Source organism: Mus pahari, chromosome 18, assembly GCF_900095145.1.
Source record: "Mus pahari chromosome 18, PAHARI_EIJ_v1.1, whole genome shotgun sequence".
NCBI lineage: Eukaryota > Metazoa > Chordata > Mammalia > Rodentia > Muridae > Mus > Mus pahari.
The window spans coordinates 19,344,360-19,360,934 of NC_034607.1; the positions used below are offsets into that span (position 1 = coordinate 19,344,360).

A 16,575-nucleotide genomic window follows, 5' to 3' on the forward strand; every position below is an offset into this window, starting at 1 on the left:
GGCTCATCAAGAGCTGTCATACCAGATAATGGTATTTTTTTTTTTTTTTTTTTTTTTTTACCTATTATTCAACTGTGATATGGATAGTGGACTTTTCTTAAATTACACTGAAGAATGATAGGGAGACAGTAGCGATTTCTGTTACACTTAAGCAGGTGAATTTCTCTCCACCACATAATTCACAGAACTCAAATTCAATAAAACATTACATGATGGTCCATTACTGTTATCAGTTTTGAATAATCCATCTTAATTCTTTATTTTACTGGAAAATAAAGTGTGCCAAAGACAGAAGGGAGAGGAAAGAGGTGGGGGGGAGCCACTGTGCAGAATCAGAGTTAATCTCTGGGTTTTATTTAAATTTTTAAAGAAATACATCTTCTTGTATCACAGCCTTTAAATGACAGTAGCAGAGAGAGGTGAACTTAAAACTGTTAAATTTTGAAGCAGTGGCGTTCACTTCTGGCCATAGATTTCTATTAAAAAGATATCATGTAGACAGAACTGAATGGATGCATATGCTAAAAGCTACTGTCTTCAGTAGCAATTAAATAACATATGCCTATCATTCAGAAAGGGAGGATCCCTTTAAACAAGTCATTATATAAATTTCACCTCAACTTTTCAGAAATGGTAGGCTTTCTGTTCAACATCATATGTGGCAGTCTTGGGGGGATTACAGTTTAGTCTGGGGAGCCCTATTAAGATGATGGGGAGAGGCTCAAGAGCTAAAACAGGAAATCCGGGATTTTTCAAGTTGTCAATGACTAAAATAATTCTCCATTCCTAAATGTGCCGCCTACTACACCACTGTTTCACCACACTCTGCACGGGATGCAGGGCCTCTCCCTACCCGTATTGGAACTTTGCCTTTTTTTACTCAGTTTTTACAGTACTGTTTGAACCCGGCCGGGTTGCAAGGGAGCTGCAGTGAGCGCACTCTGACTTGAGATGTGCAGTCCAACTGCAGAGCTCTCTCTCGCTACATATGCATCAGCATGTGTATTTTCGTACTGCACGCTCACACCCTACTCTCACTCTGCACCTGCTTTTATTGAAATGCATACACTCTGAAATAAACACACTACATGCATTCATATGAATGTATAATCACTGAACTAAATGCAGCTGCGTGTGGGCGCGTGCGTGTGATTTTTTTTTTTTTAAAGTATGACCACTGAAAGATACATACATGCTTGTGTGTGCAAAAGCTGGCTCTCGATAAACACTTAAATATCCACAGGAAACAATTCACATTAAAAAAAAAAAATCCAAACAAGGCTCTTTCCACTGAAAAATACCAATCACCAATACATAAAGGTTTAAAATTAAACCTGTTTATAGATAAGCCTAGGGTTCCAAATGGGTTGTTTTTTTTTTTCCAAAATTGCCCATTTAAAAAGTGGTATCTGGATGAAATTATACCATGTTGTCAATGCTCAGAAGAATAAACTCACTGCTCTTCATATAAACCACAGAGAGCCGCCTTCCTAAAGGTGCTAGTTCATCTGAAAAGAGAATTGGCCACTTACTGTAACAAACCCTACAGAGAGCCACAAATGTTCTATGTCATAACCAAAACCAGTCAGCATTTCACTGCCACAGCTAGAAACTATGCTGACCCCACCCCTACATTCTAGACACACGCTGGCCATACCCTCTGTGCTTCAGTATACAACTATTTGCTCGATTGTCCAAGGGCTTATCAGTACATCTATAATCTGTGTCTGTGTCAAGGCTGTCTTTGTCTGAAGGCTTTTAATTGAATTCAACAAACATTATCTGACTTTATTGTAGAATCCCAGTTTGGGGCCCAGTACTAAGCATTAGTAGTAATTACTGTATCTGCAAAGTAAAGAGCTCTACAGCAAATCAGAATTTCTAGACAGTGACTTTTGATTTGCTGATTTTTTTAAAATTATTGCCCCCCCACCCAAGGGAATTAAAGGGTCATATTAACCTTACTCGCTAATAATAAATACAGGTTTAAAGCTGTGAAAACATGGGTCTTGGTAAAAATGATACAAAGTTTTCACCTAAGCCGTAACCGGGTATAAAAGCCATCCTTCTAATATCAGAACAATGAGAAACAGAAAAGCAGGGGGGAGGGGGGAACCGGGAGGAAGGACAGGGAAGGCCTCACCAGGCCTCTGGAACCTAGAGCCAGTTGGGACCAGCCACAATGTGAGCCACAGCTGGCACTCACCAAGGTTCAGGAACTCTGCTAACAAGGAATTAATACTGCACTATTTTTGTACCAAGAATTACTCTTATAATTGTGATAAGCAAAATAACTTTAAAGATGAAAATAAGTTAAGCGAAGAACAAACAAACAAACAAACAAAAAACAAAAAGAATGGAAATAAAAACAAGAAAACTGAAAAGACATTATGTCTTCAAAGTTAAATGTTCTTACTATCCTGTGGCTTGTCTAAAAAGAAACATCATCTACATTATATTAGCATCTAAACATATACAAAATTATAAACACCAAAGATAAAAGATACTACTCTTGCAGAAATTAGGTCTTACAGGAATTTGGCCCAGGAGAGAAAAGGTGTAAACAGGGAGGGGCATTGGTAGGCCTCTAGGAGAAATCTAAATTGAATATTCATCCTCATGCCCACAGGCCAACCAAACACAGGGTCTGCTGGATAGATGGGCGTGGAATACCACGAAGCCACACCCACCCCTCCACTGTCCAGTGCTTAGAGGGCTACAGTGTGATAAGAGATATCTATGGCTCTCAAATATTTACTATGCAGATTTAATAAAAAAAAGGAAAGAAGAGAGGAAGAAAGAAGGAAGAAAAGGAAGAAAAAAAATCCTGGGACTCTGGAAAAGGGGGTCACCAGAAGGAGAGGCTGTGAGGAGTGAGAAACCGCACTGTGTACAATACATATAACTCTACTACAAAAATGGGGGGAAAAAAAAAACCCAAAGGAATGAGGTATGGAAGAACGTGAATAAATCATGGATGAAGGAAGACAAGCTAAGAAATGGCTGCAGAGAACTAAACGCCAGAAATCACTAGTAAGCTGTATGGTTTCAAAAAAGAAGTTGAAGAATGTCAACAGAGCACATTAATGTATTTAAGTTGATATGAACAGAAACATGGAAAAGGACACTGGGCGGGCTAGACACCTCTTTACCATCCATCCGTATGCCTTACTGTTCCACGGGATGAGGACAGACAATGCCAGTAGGTTTGCCCCCTGAAAAGTGGAGCGGCATAGGGAAAGAACACACTGGGTTTAGGCACCACAGCAACAGGCAACGCGATTCCATGTTAAGGGAGGTTAAGCCAGGGTATAAGAACAAACACCAGCACGGACAGGGTTCGGGAACGAAGCAAGGGGGGGGAGACGCGAGGCCGAACACGGAACACAACTGACCTGAGTTCGGTTAAAAGCCACGCGCGCAAACACTGCCTGTGAGATTCCGGCCCGTTTCAGCTCATCCCGCACCCACTGGTAGATTTCAGAGGAGACCTCCGTGTTCGTGGAAGCTTGCTGCTCCAAAGGCTTGTTCATAGACCTACTGACGGGGGGAGGGTGGTTCAAGTACTGCTGGTTTAAGGACTGCTGGGCTAAGAGTCTGTTCACTGCATACTGCTGGTTCAGCAGCTGAGCCATCACCAGCTGTTGGTTGACCAGTTGAGGACTGATCGGTGTTGACACAAGCCCAGGGTGCAGGTTCGGAAGAGGGGTCCGGACAGAGGGCTGGCTACTGTGGGAGAGCTGCGCAGGGGATGGAGGCTGCTCAGCTGTGTTTCCCGGGACAGGCTGCTGGCCAAAATTGACGTGGTTGGCACCTTGCTGGGATAGTTCAGACAGACTATCCATCTCAACTAAAGTAAACAAAAAGAGAAGAATCAGGGTCAGACAGCAATGAAGACAATTTCTGACCGTTTCTGATTTCTGAACCTATAAAGAAGACGGCGGGCATAGGGCATACTGAAGGGTAAGATGCGGCGGGCATAGGGCATACTGAAGGGTAAGATGCCAAGGTCCAACGTCTCACTTACTGTAAGGTCATGCATGGCTTGTTTTCTCGACAGACATTTGCACACACTCTGCGTGCAGGACAACATTCCAGCTCTTGTTTTGAAATGTGGCTTAGAGTTAAGGCAGTGGCTCTCAACCAGTGGGTCGAGACTCCTCCGGCAAACTTCTATCTCCAAAAAGACTTACATTGGAATTCAGAACAGTAGTAAACTTACAGTTATGAAGTAGGAAGAGGAATAATGTTATGGTTGGGGGTCACCGTAACCTGAGAGTTATTAAAGGGTGACACCATTAGGAAGGTTGAGAACCACTGATTTAAGGCATAAAATCTACTGCCTACACATTTTTTGTTTTTTGTTTGTTTGTTTGTTTTTAAGATTTATTTATTTATTATATGTAAGTACACTGTAGCTGTCTTCAGACACTCCAGAATAGGTCGTCAGATCTTGTTACGGATGGTTATGAGCCATCATGTGGTTGCTGGGATTTGAACTCCAGACCTTTGGAAGAGCAGTTGGGTGCTCTTACCCACTGAGCCATCACACCAGCCCTTTTTGTTTTTTTTTTTTATGTTTGCTTTAGGGTCAAACTATTACTGGTTTTTAGTTATAAGCAAGAGAAGGCTCAAAAGCAGTGGTTGCTTCTTTTAAGATGGCCTTAAATATACTGTTTGCTAAATGGCAACTAGAAATCATGAACTAAACTAAAAGCAAATAAACTATGATTACAAAAAAACTAGTGAGGAAATTACAAGTACTTCCTTATTATCTTAACTCTAGCCATCCAGACAAAAGGAGGAAGCAGGCTATCTGATAGGGTGTAATGAGATGGGCATAAGAGCTGGTGGTCATGCTTGGCATTATAGGTGGCCTGCTCATTTAAGGCCATCATGGTCACTAAGGATATCAGCAAATGCTTGTAGGGACGAAGCAAACACATACTCAAGTAGAGCAAGCCAGCACACCCGGTGTGGCTGAAGCTCGGGTGCTTTTAATAGAAGCTGTGGTTCTCCCAGATGCTCAGGAAGGGCAGAGAGCTGTTCTGGTACAATGGTGGCACTGTCACGATTCTGCAATTTATTCCCACCTACCCGGGATGAATGCCTCTCCCCTGGCTAGAACACTTGTGTGGATTGGCTGAGAGTCAGCTCTAAGTGTGTCAAACGCTTTTGCTGCTACAAAGAAGAGACGAGAGGGAGGCTGAGACCAGAGTGTAATGTAAATAGGTAAGCTTTTTCAGATGTCCACACTTTCCATGGATAAGCTCTATTTGGTTTTTAATCATCGTTTCTCTTTTCATTAAAGATGCAGATTTTATAATCAGAGGAACTGGTCATACTGCTATACTCAATGATATATGCAAAATATAACTAAGAATGGGAAGAAACCTTTAGTTTCTACCAGTGATATCAGCCCAAGTGGGCCATTCACGTGGAACAGTAATTCAAGCAATTATTCCAAAAATTGATATATTGTCTTCATTACGGCCCTAAGCTATAAAAGGCAAAGAATCCGTTTTGGTAGATGGATGGCTTTTCTTCAAATATTAAAAGCTAAAACATGCTCAAAATTCTTATCTCTAAATCTTCAGGAAAAGTTATTATTATTACTATTAAATGAACGTAATAGTGATAAACAAAGATTTACAATAGGGCATAACACTTTGTATATGAGATACCCCATTCGTGTTTTATTTTAAGATGTAGTATCTAGAAGTGTATGGAAGAGGAAGGTACATTAACCTTAACCATAGTGTGTGCTCCTGTGAACTCTAACAGATCCACAATGGAGAACATGCCAGACTCCAAATGCTCCGCCACAACAACACGAAACCGTGACCCGTCATTTTATACCTTGGCTCATCTTGATGCTGTGTAACAATGTTGACCTAATGCTGTGTGTGCAGAGAGGGCGCTAGACTAGAACTGGAAGTTCAGAAATGAAAGTGTTGGTTCTATTCCAGAGAGGAAGGCAAGCAAGCTCCTACCCACAGGGTCTGGAGCTATAAAAACCACTCCATCTCAATGGTGGAAACTAAACTGTCTTTAGCGAGTCGAATGCAGTTAAATATTGTTTGAAAGCTGGTGTGAAAACAGGCTCTTCCTCTTTTTTTTTTGCAAACAAAAGCAAAAATCCTTAAGCATGATTATCTCTGTGAGAAATCACAGCCGGTATTAGTTATTCAAGGCCTGGTTAGGTCTTCACTGAGATGTTACAAAATGACAGCTCTCCTCACGCCTCGATTTCCTGCATGTCTGACAACCGAGTCAGTGTAGCTGATTTAAACACAAACATTTATTGAATTTAATTATCTCATTATACTCATACCCACTCCCCCACCCCCAAAGAAACATTCTAAATTGATCTCTAATTGGGCAATCAAAAGATCTGGCTTTCGATGTGACTTTGATAAACCCCCAAATGACATGCAATGGTATGTTGCCACTGCAAAAGGATAGGCTTTTTTTTCTTCCTTCCTTTCTTTCCTTTTCTTTCTTTCTTTCTTTCTTTTTTTTTTTTGGCTTACCCATCATATCCTTTGTCTTCTTGAAATGTTTGTACCACCTTCCAAATTCTTGACATTTTGCTGCTGAGACATTTGCATAGTACGTGCTGTTCACAATGGAGGAGATCATGCTCTGTGTGGAAAGGGAAGAACATGTGTGATAACACACCATGGTACACATGGGGAGCCCGCAGCTTCAGCCCTGGGAACTGTACCTGCCTTTTAGGTTTCTAAGTCAACTGGTAGCAAAGCTTAAGCTTCTTAGAATTCATTAAGTCCATCATCAAATGCTTATTTAAGTCACAAGCAGCTGCCCCCACACATGATCTGCTCTTGCACCCTCTTACAATCTCTGTCCACGCCTCCCAGTGCTCACAAATGTGCACCAATCTGAATCAGTCCAAGTTCATGAGAGGGATGTCATGATTGAAATGTATACAAGTTTCTACCATTGCAGCACAGTGGCTGGACTCCACATGTTTGCTATTCAAAGCATAGGCCAGGCCCCAGAGCGATGGGCACTGCCTGGAAGCTTGTGTGAAATCCAGTTTGGAGCCCTATTTCTGACCTCCCCTGTCAGCAACTGCACCTCACCAACACTCCTCAGGGCAGCCAGGCATGGTCAAGTAGGAGAACTGATTATTCTATTTTCATGCTCAATGTATAGATTACAGCTGCTGGTGAGTTAGGAGTCCTCGGGGGTCACACTTAGGAAGCAACTGTTATAAGAGGTTCCCTCAGATCTTCAGGCTTGATTGTGGGCTTTATCTAGTAAAGCTGGAATTGAGACTTTCAAGTGACCAGAAAATATCTAAATATGTACATTTTGTGCTAATTAACATTTTAAGAGTTCCATCCCCCCCAAAAGAAAAGAAAGAAAAGAAAAAGAAAATGTCTATTTGTTATTTTTCTCTTGCTTAAAAAAAAAAAAAAAAAAAAAAAAACCAAGCAAGCCTTGAAGATGTGCATATGGTGCTCGCCTTTGATTCCAGCACTTGGGAGGGAGAGGCAGGCGGATCTCTGAAGTCTGGGGCACCCTCATTTATAAGTTCCAGCCCCACACAGACTCACAGTGAGACACTGACTCAAACAAACAAAAAGGCATTGAAAATAGCCAGCCATGTGATAAGTACAAATGAAGACAATAATGTTAAGGTATCATTAAGAGAATGTTTAAAATAAAACACACACACACATACACACACACACACAACCCCACTTTCAATAAACAACAGCATTTTTCCCAGATAATTTTGGTTATAGTAATTGCTGTTACTTCATTCTTGGTTCACCCACAGTCTCTAGTAGCTAAATTAACTCCCTATTGAGTCTTAGAAGACTGAAGCACCAAGCCTCCTGATCCTGTGAGTAGAAACTTAAGAGCTTAAATTTCAGACTGGCTGGTCTACAGGGAAACAGCTTACAGAAGACTCCATTGTCAGGAGGCAGTGAGCAACCAGAAAAGCCAGTTTGGGGACAAGAATATTTTTATATCATTATCTTCTTTAAGCTACTTCAAATGTAAAGCTCTTTGGGCTATTATTAACTCTGACATCCATCATCGGTGTTAATTCTGTAGCACACACACACACACACACACACACACACACACACACACTCCTGAAATGTGTAAGTTTGGGGATCCTCCCAAGACCTGGGAGTGACGGATAAGGTAGAGTTGCATTATTTATGCAAAACACAGCGATCTCTCCAATGAGGCCCTGGGATAGCCTTTGTCCCCCACACTTCCTACTTTATAGTCATTACACTTGATTTCTCTAAAAAGACATTCTTAATGTGCCCTCGAAGCCCTGCCATTAATCCAATAGCTTGCAATTTCACTAAGAGCCTCCCATAGTCCACGGAGCAAAAAAGACACTTATCAAGTTGCCAAATCCAGAGCCAGGAGGACTACCTGATCCAGTTAACAATCCACAGCTTCCATCACGGTTACTCTACCGTAATAATGGATCAATGTGAGACTCTAATACAACTATTGAGATCACTGAGAGAGAATGGTGATTCCACAGATGGAGGACAGTTGATGTTCCTCCATGTAGGCCCAGTTTCTAAAAAACAAAGAATTATGATCACACTTTACCTCGCCATTCTAATCCTTTCCTGTGTTAAGATAACACAGCACAGGAGTTCATACTTTTAGAAACATACAGACTTCCTAAATTGTGCAGAGGTTTTCCATAAATAGCCAGTCTGGTTTGCTTTCCTTGGTTCTACAGATTCCATTTGCTTGTTGATGCATTTGGCTGGTATGGAGGACAGAGCCTCTGCCCAAGAAGTCTGCTACCTACTAGGATGTAGGTGATGCCCTACAGCATTTCAATATACTGTGACTCTCTGCACCAATGGTGTGGAGAAAGGAGAGTTTGCACAATGAGTGAAAACATTCTGAAGTCCTTCAATAAAATTAAAGCTCATATATAAAAGTGCTGTGCAGTTTGTTATCATCCATATACAGAAACATATCCATATGTGGTCCTGTCACCACGGCTTCCCCTGCCCTTGGCTTAACCCTAAATCTGTAGGCTATTGCCTAAAGTGATTTTACCATTTGCTAGAGTACCCTCTTCCTGTACTTCCTCGTTGGACTTTTGTGACATAGATCCGCCAAAAATGCTTTCAATAGGGCCACTGAGATGGCAGAGCAGGAAAAAGAGCCTGCTAAACCTGATTAGCTGAGCTCAATCCTCAGGAATTACATAGTAGAAAACTGACTTCCATACATCCTCTGAGCTTCTCACACATCCTCTAGCACACAAACATGTCCATACACATACACACACACACACACACACACACACACACACACACGCTCGTGTAACACAAAAAAATCAGGATGCTTCAAATAACAGAAGAGTAGCATATATAATTGTCAAAATGATGTCTGGGTGAGTACATGTGTATCTGTAAACCAGAGGTTAGTACCAGATGCCTTCCTTAATCACACTCCACCATATTTTCAGAGACAGTCTCTCACTAAATCTTTAGCCACAAGGATCCTCCTGTCCCACCTTGTCACTACTGGGATTCTAAGCAGCTATGCGAGGCTCTTCATGTATGTGCTGGGGAATCCATTTCATGCATGTACCACCAGCTCAGGACCGACTGAGACATCTCCTTGTCTCCACAGAAATCTCTCTTTAGGAAAACTGAAGGATGCTCTAGTGAAATAGTGGCAGGTGTGGTCAAGGGCTGACAAGGGCAAAGAGCAAAGAGATGCCTTCGCCTGTGTTTCCGACATCTCAGCTCAGTGAGGCTGGGATGAGCTCACAAGCCCTGGAAGACTCGCCCAACTCCTCAGACCTGGAGGTAGTCCCACACTCTCGCCCCTGTGACTGGGAGCTGCTCATCCTTCTTCAGGCTCTACTGTGGCTTGGTTTCTGCCAGGCCTGCCTGCCTTCCTTCCTTCCCACATCCAAGCAGGCAAAGCCACTGTGGCTACACTTCCTACCCTGAGCATGTCTTCTGAACTGATCTGGCCACAAGGCTGAGCACACCTAGAGAGAGCTAGAAGGGCCACGGAACGGAAGAACTCCTTTGGGTCACTGGGGAATTCTCCTTCCCCTTTGCCCCTCAGGGTCAAAGGCAACAGCATCACTGTCAAGTGAACTTTTAAATCCCAATTTCCTAGCTTTGAAAGCCTTTGTTCATTAATTAGCAAGAGATCCCTCTCCAGGTTTTTCAAAAAATTCAACCCTGCAGATGTCTCTAAAGAGGCTGCTGGTTGCTCGTTCCTGCTCCCTTGGTGTCTATTTATATGAGCACTTTGAAAGATGCAACTTGTGTGGCAAGTTTTCTAATCAGTCGGTGGCCAGTAGGTGTAAGTACATTAACATTCTGGGAGTCAATTAATCCAAGTGACTAAACTCCTGTGCTAGAAATTCCCTGAGTTCAAATGCTGCCAAGGGGCATAGGAACCTAATCCCAGGCCTCTGATCCCAGTGTTGGGAGATACCATTTAAAAGTTGGCAGAAATTGGCCGTGGGTCTCCTAACCCCAGTGTGACACAATATTCTCCTCCTAGGAGCCAAGTGGTAAGCTTTTCTAAGATCCATAAAGCACATGTCTACTCCCTATGAGGAGCTTGGCTCTTTCTGAGTCTGCTAAAGTTCCGATCTGCGAGAATGCCGTCTTCCCAGAAACCCCAGCCCTCTAGAAGGATACCATCTGCCACAGGCTGAGCCTCCTTTTCAGCCAAATACATTATTTATAACCTTTCTAATTGTGAAAAGGTAAGGGTGGAATTTTTCTAAAGCCTGACTTACATATTGTTGGAACATTCTGAACCTTTGCTCGAAAATCTGCAGGTCTCTCAATGTGGAAAACAGAAAGAAAAAAAAAAAAATGCAAGGAACTGGTTGAGGTTACATAATTTCCCCAAATGTTAGCTTCTTCCAAGCCCCTGCTAGGAAATGACACAGGCTGTAGTGTATATGCATAATGCACTGGAAAATGAAGGAAGGTGGATTTATGATTCAGCTTGGTCACTTCAGTGGCCAACAGGACTGGTTTGGGAGAAAGTTCAGCCTTTTCAAGAACAAGGTTGACAACCCCAGGAAGGGCCAGTGATCTGATTACCGTTCAAATTGCTTTGTTGTGCCTTTAACAACCCCCCTCAAAAAAAGAAGAAGAAGAAAAAAAAAAAAACCACCCCAAAACAATGCTAATCAGGTTATTCAATCATTTAAACCAAAACTGTTCATGCTTTTCTGCCAAATCAACCAACCACAGCAAAATCTGCTATCTCTGATTGCTCAGCTTCCAGTCAAAAAAAAAAACCCAGTTAACCCCCACTATTCCAAAAGTTTTCCAAAATACACAGAAGCAAGGCGAGCAGGGGAAGAAGAGGAGGAGGAAGAGGAGGCCAGGCCCCCTTTAAAGGGGTAAGCGGCTGCTCAGCTCCGCATTTGCATACGACGATACACTCCTAGATGCCAGGCAGCCAGCAGCTTCCTGGTGTTTCTGAGCTCTCCATGTTGGCCTTCTGCTAGCTTACTGAGGCTTTTCAAACAGGACTGAGCTGCCTGGGTCATAACTTGCTTGAGACTTAGGTCTGGGCTAACTGAGGTGGGGGGGGGGGGAGAGAAACAGCATCTACAAAATGGTGGCTCGCCCCATGTTGAAAGCTTACCGGCTCCTTTAGCAGAGAGGGCAAGGGCTACCACATCTTATTTACACAATTATCTAAATACGATTAAACAGCTGATGGACAAATATTAAACTGGAAAATGTATAGTCATTTCAGCTTAATGTAATCCTCTTTCTGTAAACACCCAAGATGATTTTTTTTTCCAACCAGAACAGTCCTGACATCTCATAAGCCTAAGGGTGAATAGCAAGAGATTGTTTTTGATAGTTATAAATATTCAAAAGACATGCGGACCATCTGCTTTCATAATACAGGTAAAGCAAGACTGAAATGGTGGCTGCTGTATAAAAATGATTCTTTTAACAAAGTCTTCTTCTCCTCGAAACTATAAAGACAGATGTCAAAAACTGTTTACACAGAGCAATCAGGAGCGTGTAAAATGTAATATTCCTTTTACACACAGTGCTTGCTAAAGAGGTTTTTTTTTTTTTCTTTTTCTTCCCATCTGTGTGTTGCAACACATTTCTACAAGTTAAAAACATTTTTTTTTTCAAACAGAGATCTCATGAATACCCAAAAACATGCGATCTGGTTTCTGAATGCTAATTAATTTCAACTAAGGAATCAAGAGTATCTTTTTCGTGTAGGAAGGAATATATGTTTTGAATTGGAAAACTCCAGAGAGACAACAAGGGGATAATCTCACGGTTTGATTCTGTGAGGCCAATCTCATGGCTATATCTCACCTGGAGGGTGTTTGTTCTGCTGGCTAAGGTCTTTGTCATAAAGTTGAAAATAATTGTTTTCTGAAAGAAATACCTACACATGGAAGATATACAAAAGCAAAACCAAAAACATGACTCTTGACTCTCCTCTAGTACGAATACTGTGGTACACTCAAGAGTTATTTCCAGTGCTAGAACACGAATTTTGACATACCCTTTCTATTAATGGTAAGGAGGGAGTAAACATCTTTTTGTATTTTTTCAATGAAAAGAATGTTTTTTCTAAACTACTGAACTACCAGATCTTTGCTATTTTCTCCTTCTTTCCTTCCTTCCTTCCTTCCTTCCTTCCCTCCCTCTCTCCCTCCCTCCCTCCCTCCCTCCCTCCTTCCCTCCTTTCCTTCCTTCCTTTTTTGAGAAGCACAATTTCCTAGGTTGGGGTCCTTCCTCCTTAGACAAGACTTGACTACCTATAGCTGAATTTTCTTAACAATTCTTTATATGTCTGTGGAAAAAAACCAAAAGTCAAACTTGAACTTACCATCGAACACAGCTGAACCCACCTTATGCAAACACTATTCTGATAGAGATTCTTTGTTAATGGGGTCTTGTTTGAATCCCAGAGGATATAAAATACCACATATAGGATCTTTTCTTTTTTAAAGACATATCCTATGAGACGGTGGCATGGCCTAAATGTGTTAGAAATGAGCAGGTAGCCCCTATCTGGTATTTGGGGGTGGGAAAAAGGGGGACTGTGCTTCCATTTATGAGAGTAAGTGACAGGGTCACTAAGTGTCATGCCCTCTATTGTCCTTGTCAGCTGATGTCCCCTATGCAGCTTCTACTACATTTTAAGTTATTCTCTTAAGAGATACACCTCTGAAATCTCAATTTGTTAGGAAAAGAGAGATCATTGGTAAATCTCACTTAAACTCCAGTGGTCACAGTGAGGGAAGGTTCTTGCCATTCTTGAGCAATCCTGATGCCTGGAAATGGCATTTGCACCCAAAGCAGTCAGCACACACCACCCAAAATGAAGACACAGTGTAAGTTCTGAAGGAATCTGAAGGAAGTGGAAGAAAACACAGCCATCGCTGCTCTCATCTCACCCAAACGTTATCTTCAAAAGGTGAAGACATCATCATTTTGCAAAGTGCAGACATCTTAAATATCTAATAACACAAGTCATAGCTTCTATAGCAAATGTTGGTGCAGGTTCCACGCGTCTTCCACACAGTTAGAGCGATTTTATACAAACGCCAGATAATATAATTTGACCAAATTCTCTACCCTGTCTTCCTTTCTTCTACAATAAAACCTTCAAACCACTTAAATATGCAGAGCTGTAACAGTAAAGCATTTGTTAAAAAAAAAAAAAAAGGTTCATCACTAGTAGTATTATTAGTAAAGGTGTATGATATTTCAAAGCGAGTGGACATAACACAGAGAGACCTGAATTCCCCACTCTCTTCCAACAGGGTTAAGAGTCTGTGAGAGGATTGTCTTTTCAAAGACCCCAGGGAAGAATCAATTGTGCTATATACACAGCACTCCTCAAGCACCCCCTGTACACGTCTCCAACTACAGCAGTGTTTGCAGGAAGCTTAAAGTCTCTTAGCATCTTGCTTGTGATATAATTATTAAAAATGTAAATGTTATTGGGTTAAACATTACAGTAATCTAAATAGACTTCATAGGAGCATTTTCTTTAGATACGCCTGAGTTTGGATAAATCTGATTAGATCTGATTTAGCTAAATCTGAGACATTTACACACCAGGGCGATGCTTGCATATTCCTTCTCTGATGCCCTTGTGTGGATGGCTGAGTGACTCATCTTTACAGAAGAAATAATTTCTAGTATCTGAACTTAGAAGGGAAAAAATATCAGACTCACTATTTCCTTCACTCTTGTACAGAGCACTTTCAAAGTGCTTTATAGTGCAAGGTAAAAACAAGAACTCCAGTACTTTGAATAATTCACTTCCCAAGCACAAAGACTTGTGCTAGACTCTGAAGCTATCCATGAGAATCTCAACTCTCTTTGAATTGTTTCTTCATATGAGCAGTTAGATTTGAGGCCATATGGGGGGGGGAGTGAGTATGTGTGTGTGTTTGGGGAGTGGGTGTTGGTATTCCCAATGTATACCAAGTGGGGGGCCACAGGACCTCAGTAAGCCTTTGAGAAGCTTCCCCTCCCCATTCTCCAACAGAGTGGGCTATGACTTCGAGTCCGCACAGGCTTTCAGATGTCTACTATGGGATCTACACACCATATATATTCTCATATGATTATTGCCTCACAGAAAATTAAGAAAGCAAGCTGGCCCTTGATGTCAGGGTTTTGGTTAACACTGTTAGCTCCCACTCAATAATCCCCATGTCTACTAACATAGATGTAAACCAGTGTGACCCCTGCATTCGACACAAAGAAAAATAATTGCACTGATCTGGCATCCTTCGTATGGATGTTAGAAAAACCCTTCAGTTCAGGAAAAATGCCTCTGGTCATCACCTCCAGAAATGGCACTCCCTCATTGGGGTGGAGGGCCTGGCACAAAATAAAGAGCGCCATCCATGTTGGAACCATGGGTACTCACCACAGACAGCTGACCACTCAAGTCTCCCGGGCTCTACAGAATGGCTGAACAGTTACCTACGTTTGCAGTTCTCTCGAAATGCGGGTGATGCTGGACCCTTACTCAGCCAGATTTGAGATCTTTTGTTTAGAGCCCTAAAGGAAGTCTGCCATGCCAGAGCCTGGCTTTTGAGCAGCCAAGGGGGAGACATGAGGCAACATGGGGTGAGGCCTTTGGGTTGGCAGGGTCAGCACCTGTCTGTAAACCACTGAGCTGTTACTGCAATCTGACAGACCTCCTTTAATCTTTTCCTTAAATTTGAGAAGAAAATAGACAAACTGACATATTAGTTTAAAACCCCTCAAAAAAAAGGTAAGCATGTGTAATGATAATGCTACAAATATGTCAACAAAGTCCACACTTAACTGTGATATAGGATTTGCTCATTTTTAGCATTTTTATACTGCTGGGCCACTGTACTCCCAAGACTTAAAAACAGCTAAGTTCTGCAACCTATCAAGAACATTATATATACACAAAAGCACAAGATAACCTGGGGTCACAGTAAGTTTTCCTAAGTAAAAGCTCAGAAGTCATTTGCCCTTAGTTAGGTAAACATCACATGCATAATAACTAAATACAATCTGGAAACCGTTTGCAAAGTGGGATATCGGAGATGACAATGTCTACAAAGCTCTATCAGTAACACTGCTAAGATCACCCATGAAATCAATGTGGAACAATCATATGACACTGTCTCAGTTTAGCAAAAAGTCTGGAACTCTTGCTGTGTGCTAATTGTTGGAACAAGTAAAACTTAGCCCTAGGGCTTGTACGATGCTCAGCAGGTAAGGGCACTTGCTGATGACCTGAGTCCAACCCCAGACCCATGGGTAGGAAATGAGAACCAACTTCAGAACGTCGTTTTCTGACCTCCTAACACAGTCAATTACAATACAGTCCTCTTCCTTTATAGGACTTTTCAGAACAACATGGTGTTGGGTTTATGAAGGGTAGAGAGCTGGGGTGCTGGAAGGGGTGAAAGTATTTAATGAGTTAACATCCTCTTGACACTGCATTGTCTAAGGTATCAAATCTGTTTAAGAAACATAAATTGAGAATAGATGTATATATTGACACACAAGGTTTCAATTACCCCTCACTTTCATTGGAAGTGTCATAATTTTATAATGATTTTAAAGGGTGAAGCTAAAAGTATCTACTAGATGAGTTGTGTGTGTGTGTGTGTGTGTGTGTGTGTGTGGTCTTTGACATTTCACAAGTTTTGAGTTGTTTACACTACACTAATACAGAAAAGAAAAAGAAAAGAAAAAGCCTGAATCAAAATATATCTAGCAATTTTTCTTTTCTCTTTTCTTTTTGGTTTGGTTTATTTATTTGTTTGAGACAGGGTTTCTCTGTGTAACCCTGGCTGTCCTGGAACTCACTCTGTAGACCAGGCTGGCCTCGAACTCACAGAGATTGGCCTAGCTCTGCCTCCCAGGTGCTGAGATTAAAGGCAGCTGCCCCCGCCCACCTACAAGCACCATATAGCACCCGTGAATGTGATTTCAAGCCTCTCATTTAGACAACTGTCCACTTTTGAGCTAAGAAACTGAGAGTTAATTATTCTTAGTGGTTTTGGGGGCT

At 41.7% G+C, this 16,575-nt stretch overlaps 1 protein-coding gene across 5 annotated transcripts in view; it reads right to left on the reverse strand.

Annotated features, from left to right (window-relative positions):
• Satb1 (SATB homeobox 1) overlaps nucleotides 1-16,575 on the reverse strand; it is a 96,894-nt gene that overhangs the window by 42,470 nt on the left and 37,849 nt on the right. For all 5 annotated transcript variants that reach the window (XM_029531262.1, XM_029531261.1, XM_029531263.1 and 2 more), the window contains exons 6-7: nucleotides 6,534-6,645; nucleotides 3,396-3,850 (exon numbers count right to left, since the gene is read on the reverse strand). In XM_029531262.1, the coding sequence (XP_029387122.1) occupies nucleotides 3,396-3,850; nucleotides 6,534-6,645 (567 nt within the window). The remainder of the gene's footprint in view (nucleotides 1-3,395; nucleotides 3,851-6,533; nucleotides 6,646-16,575) is intronic.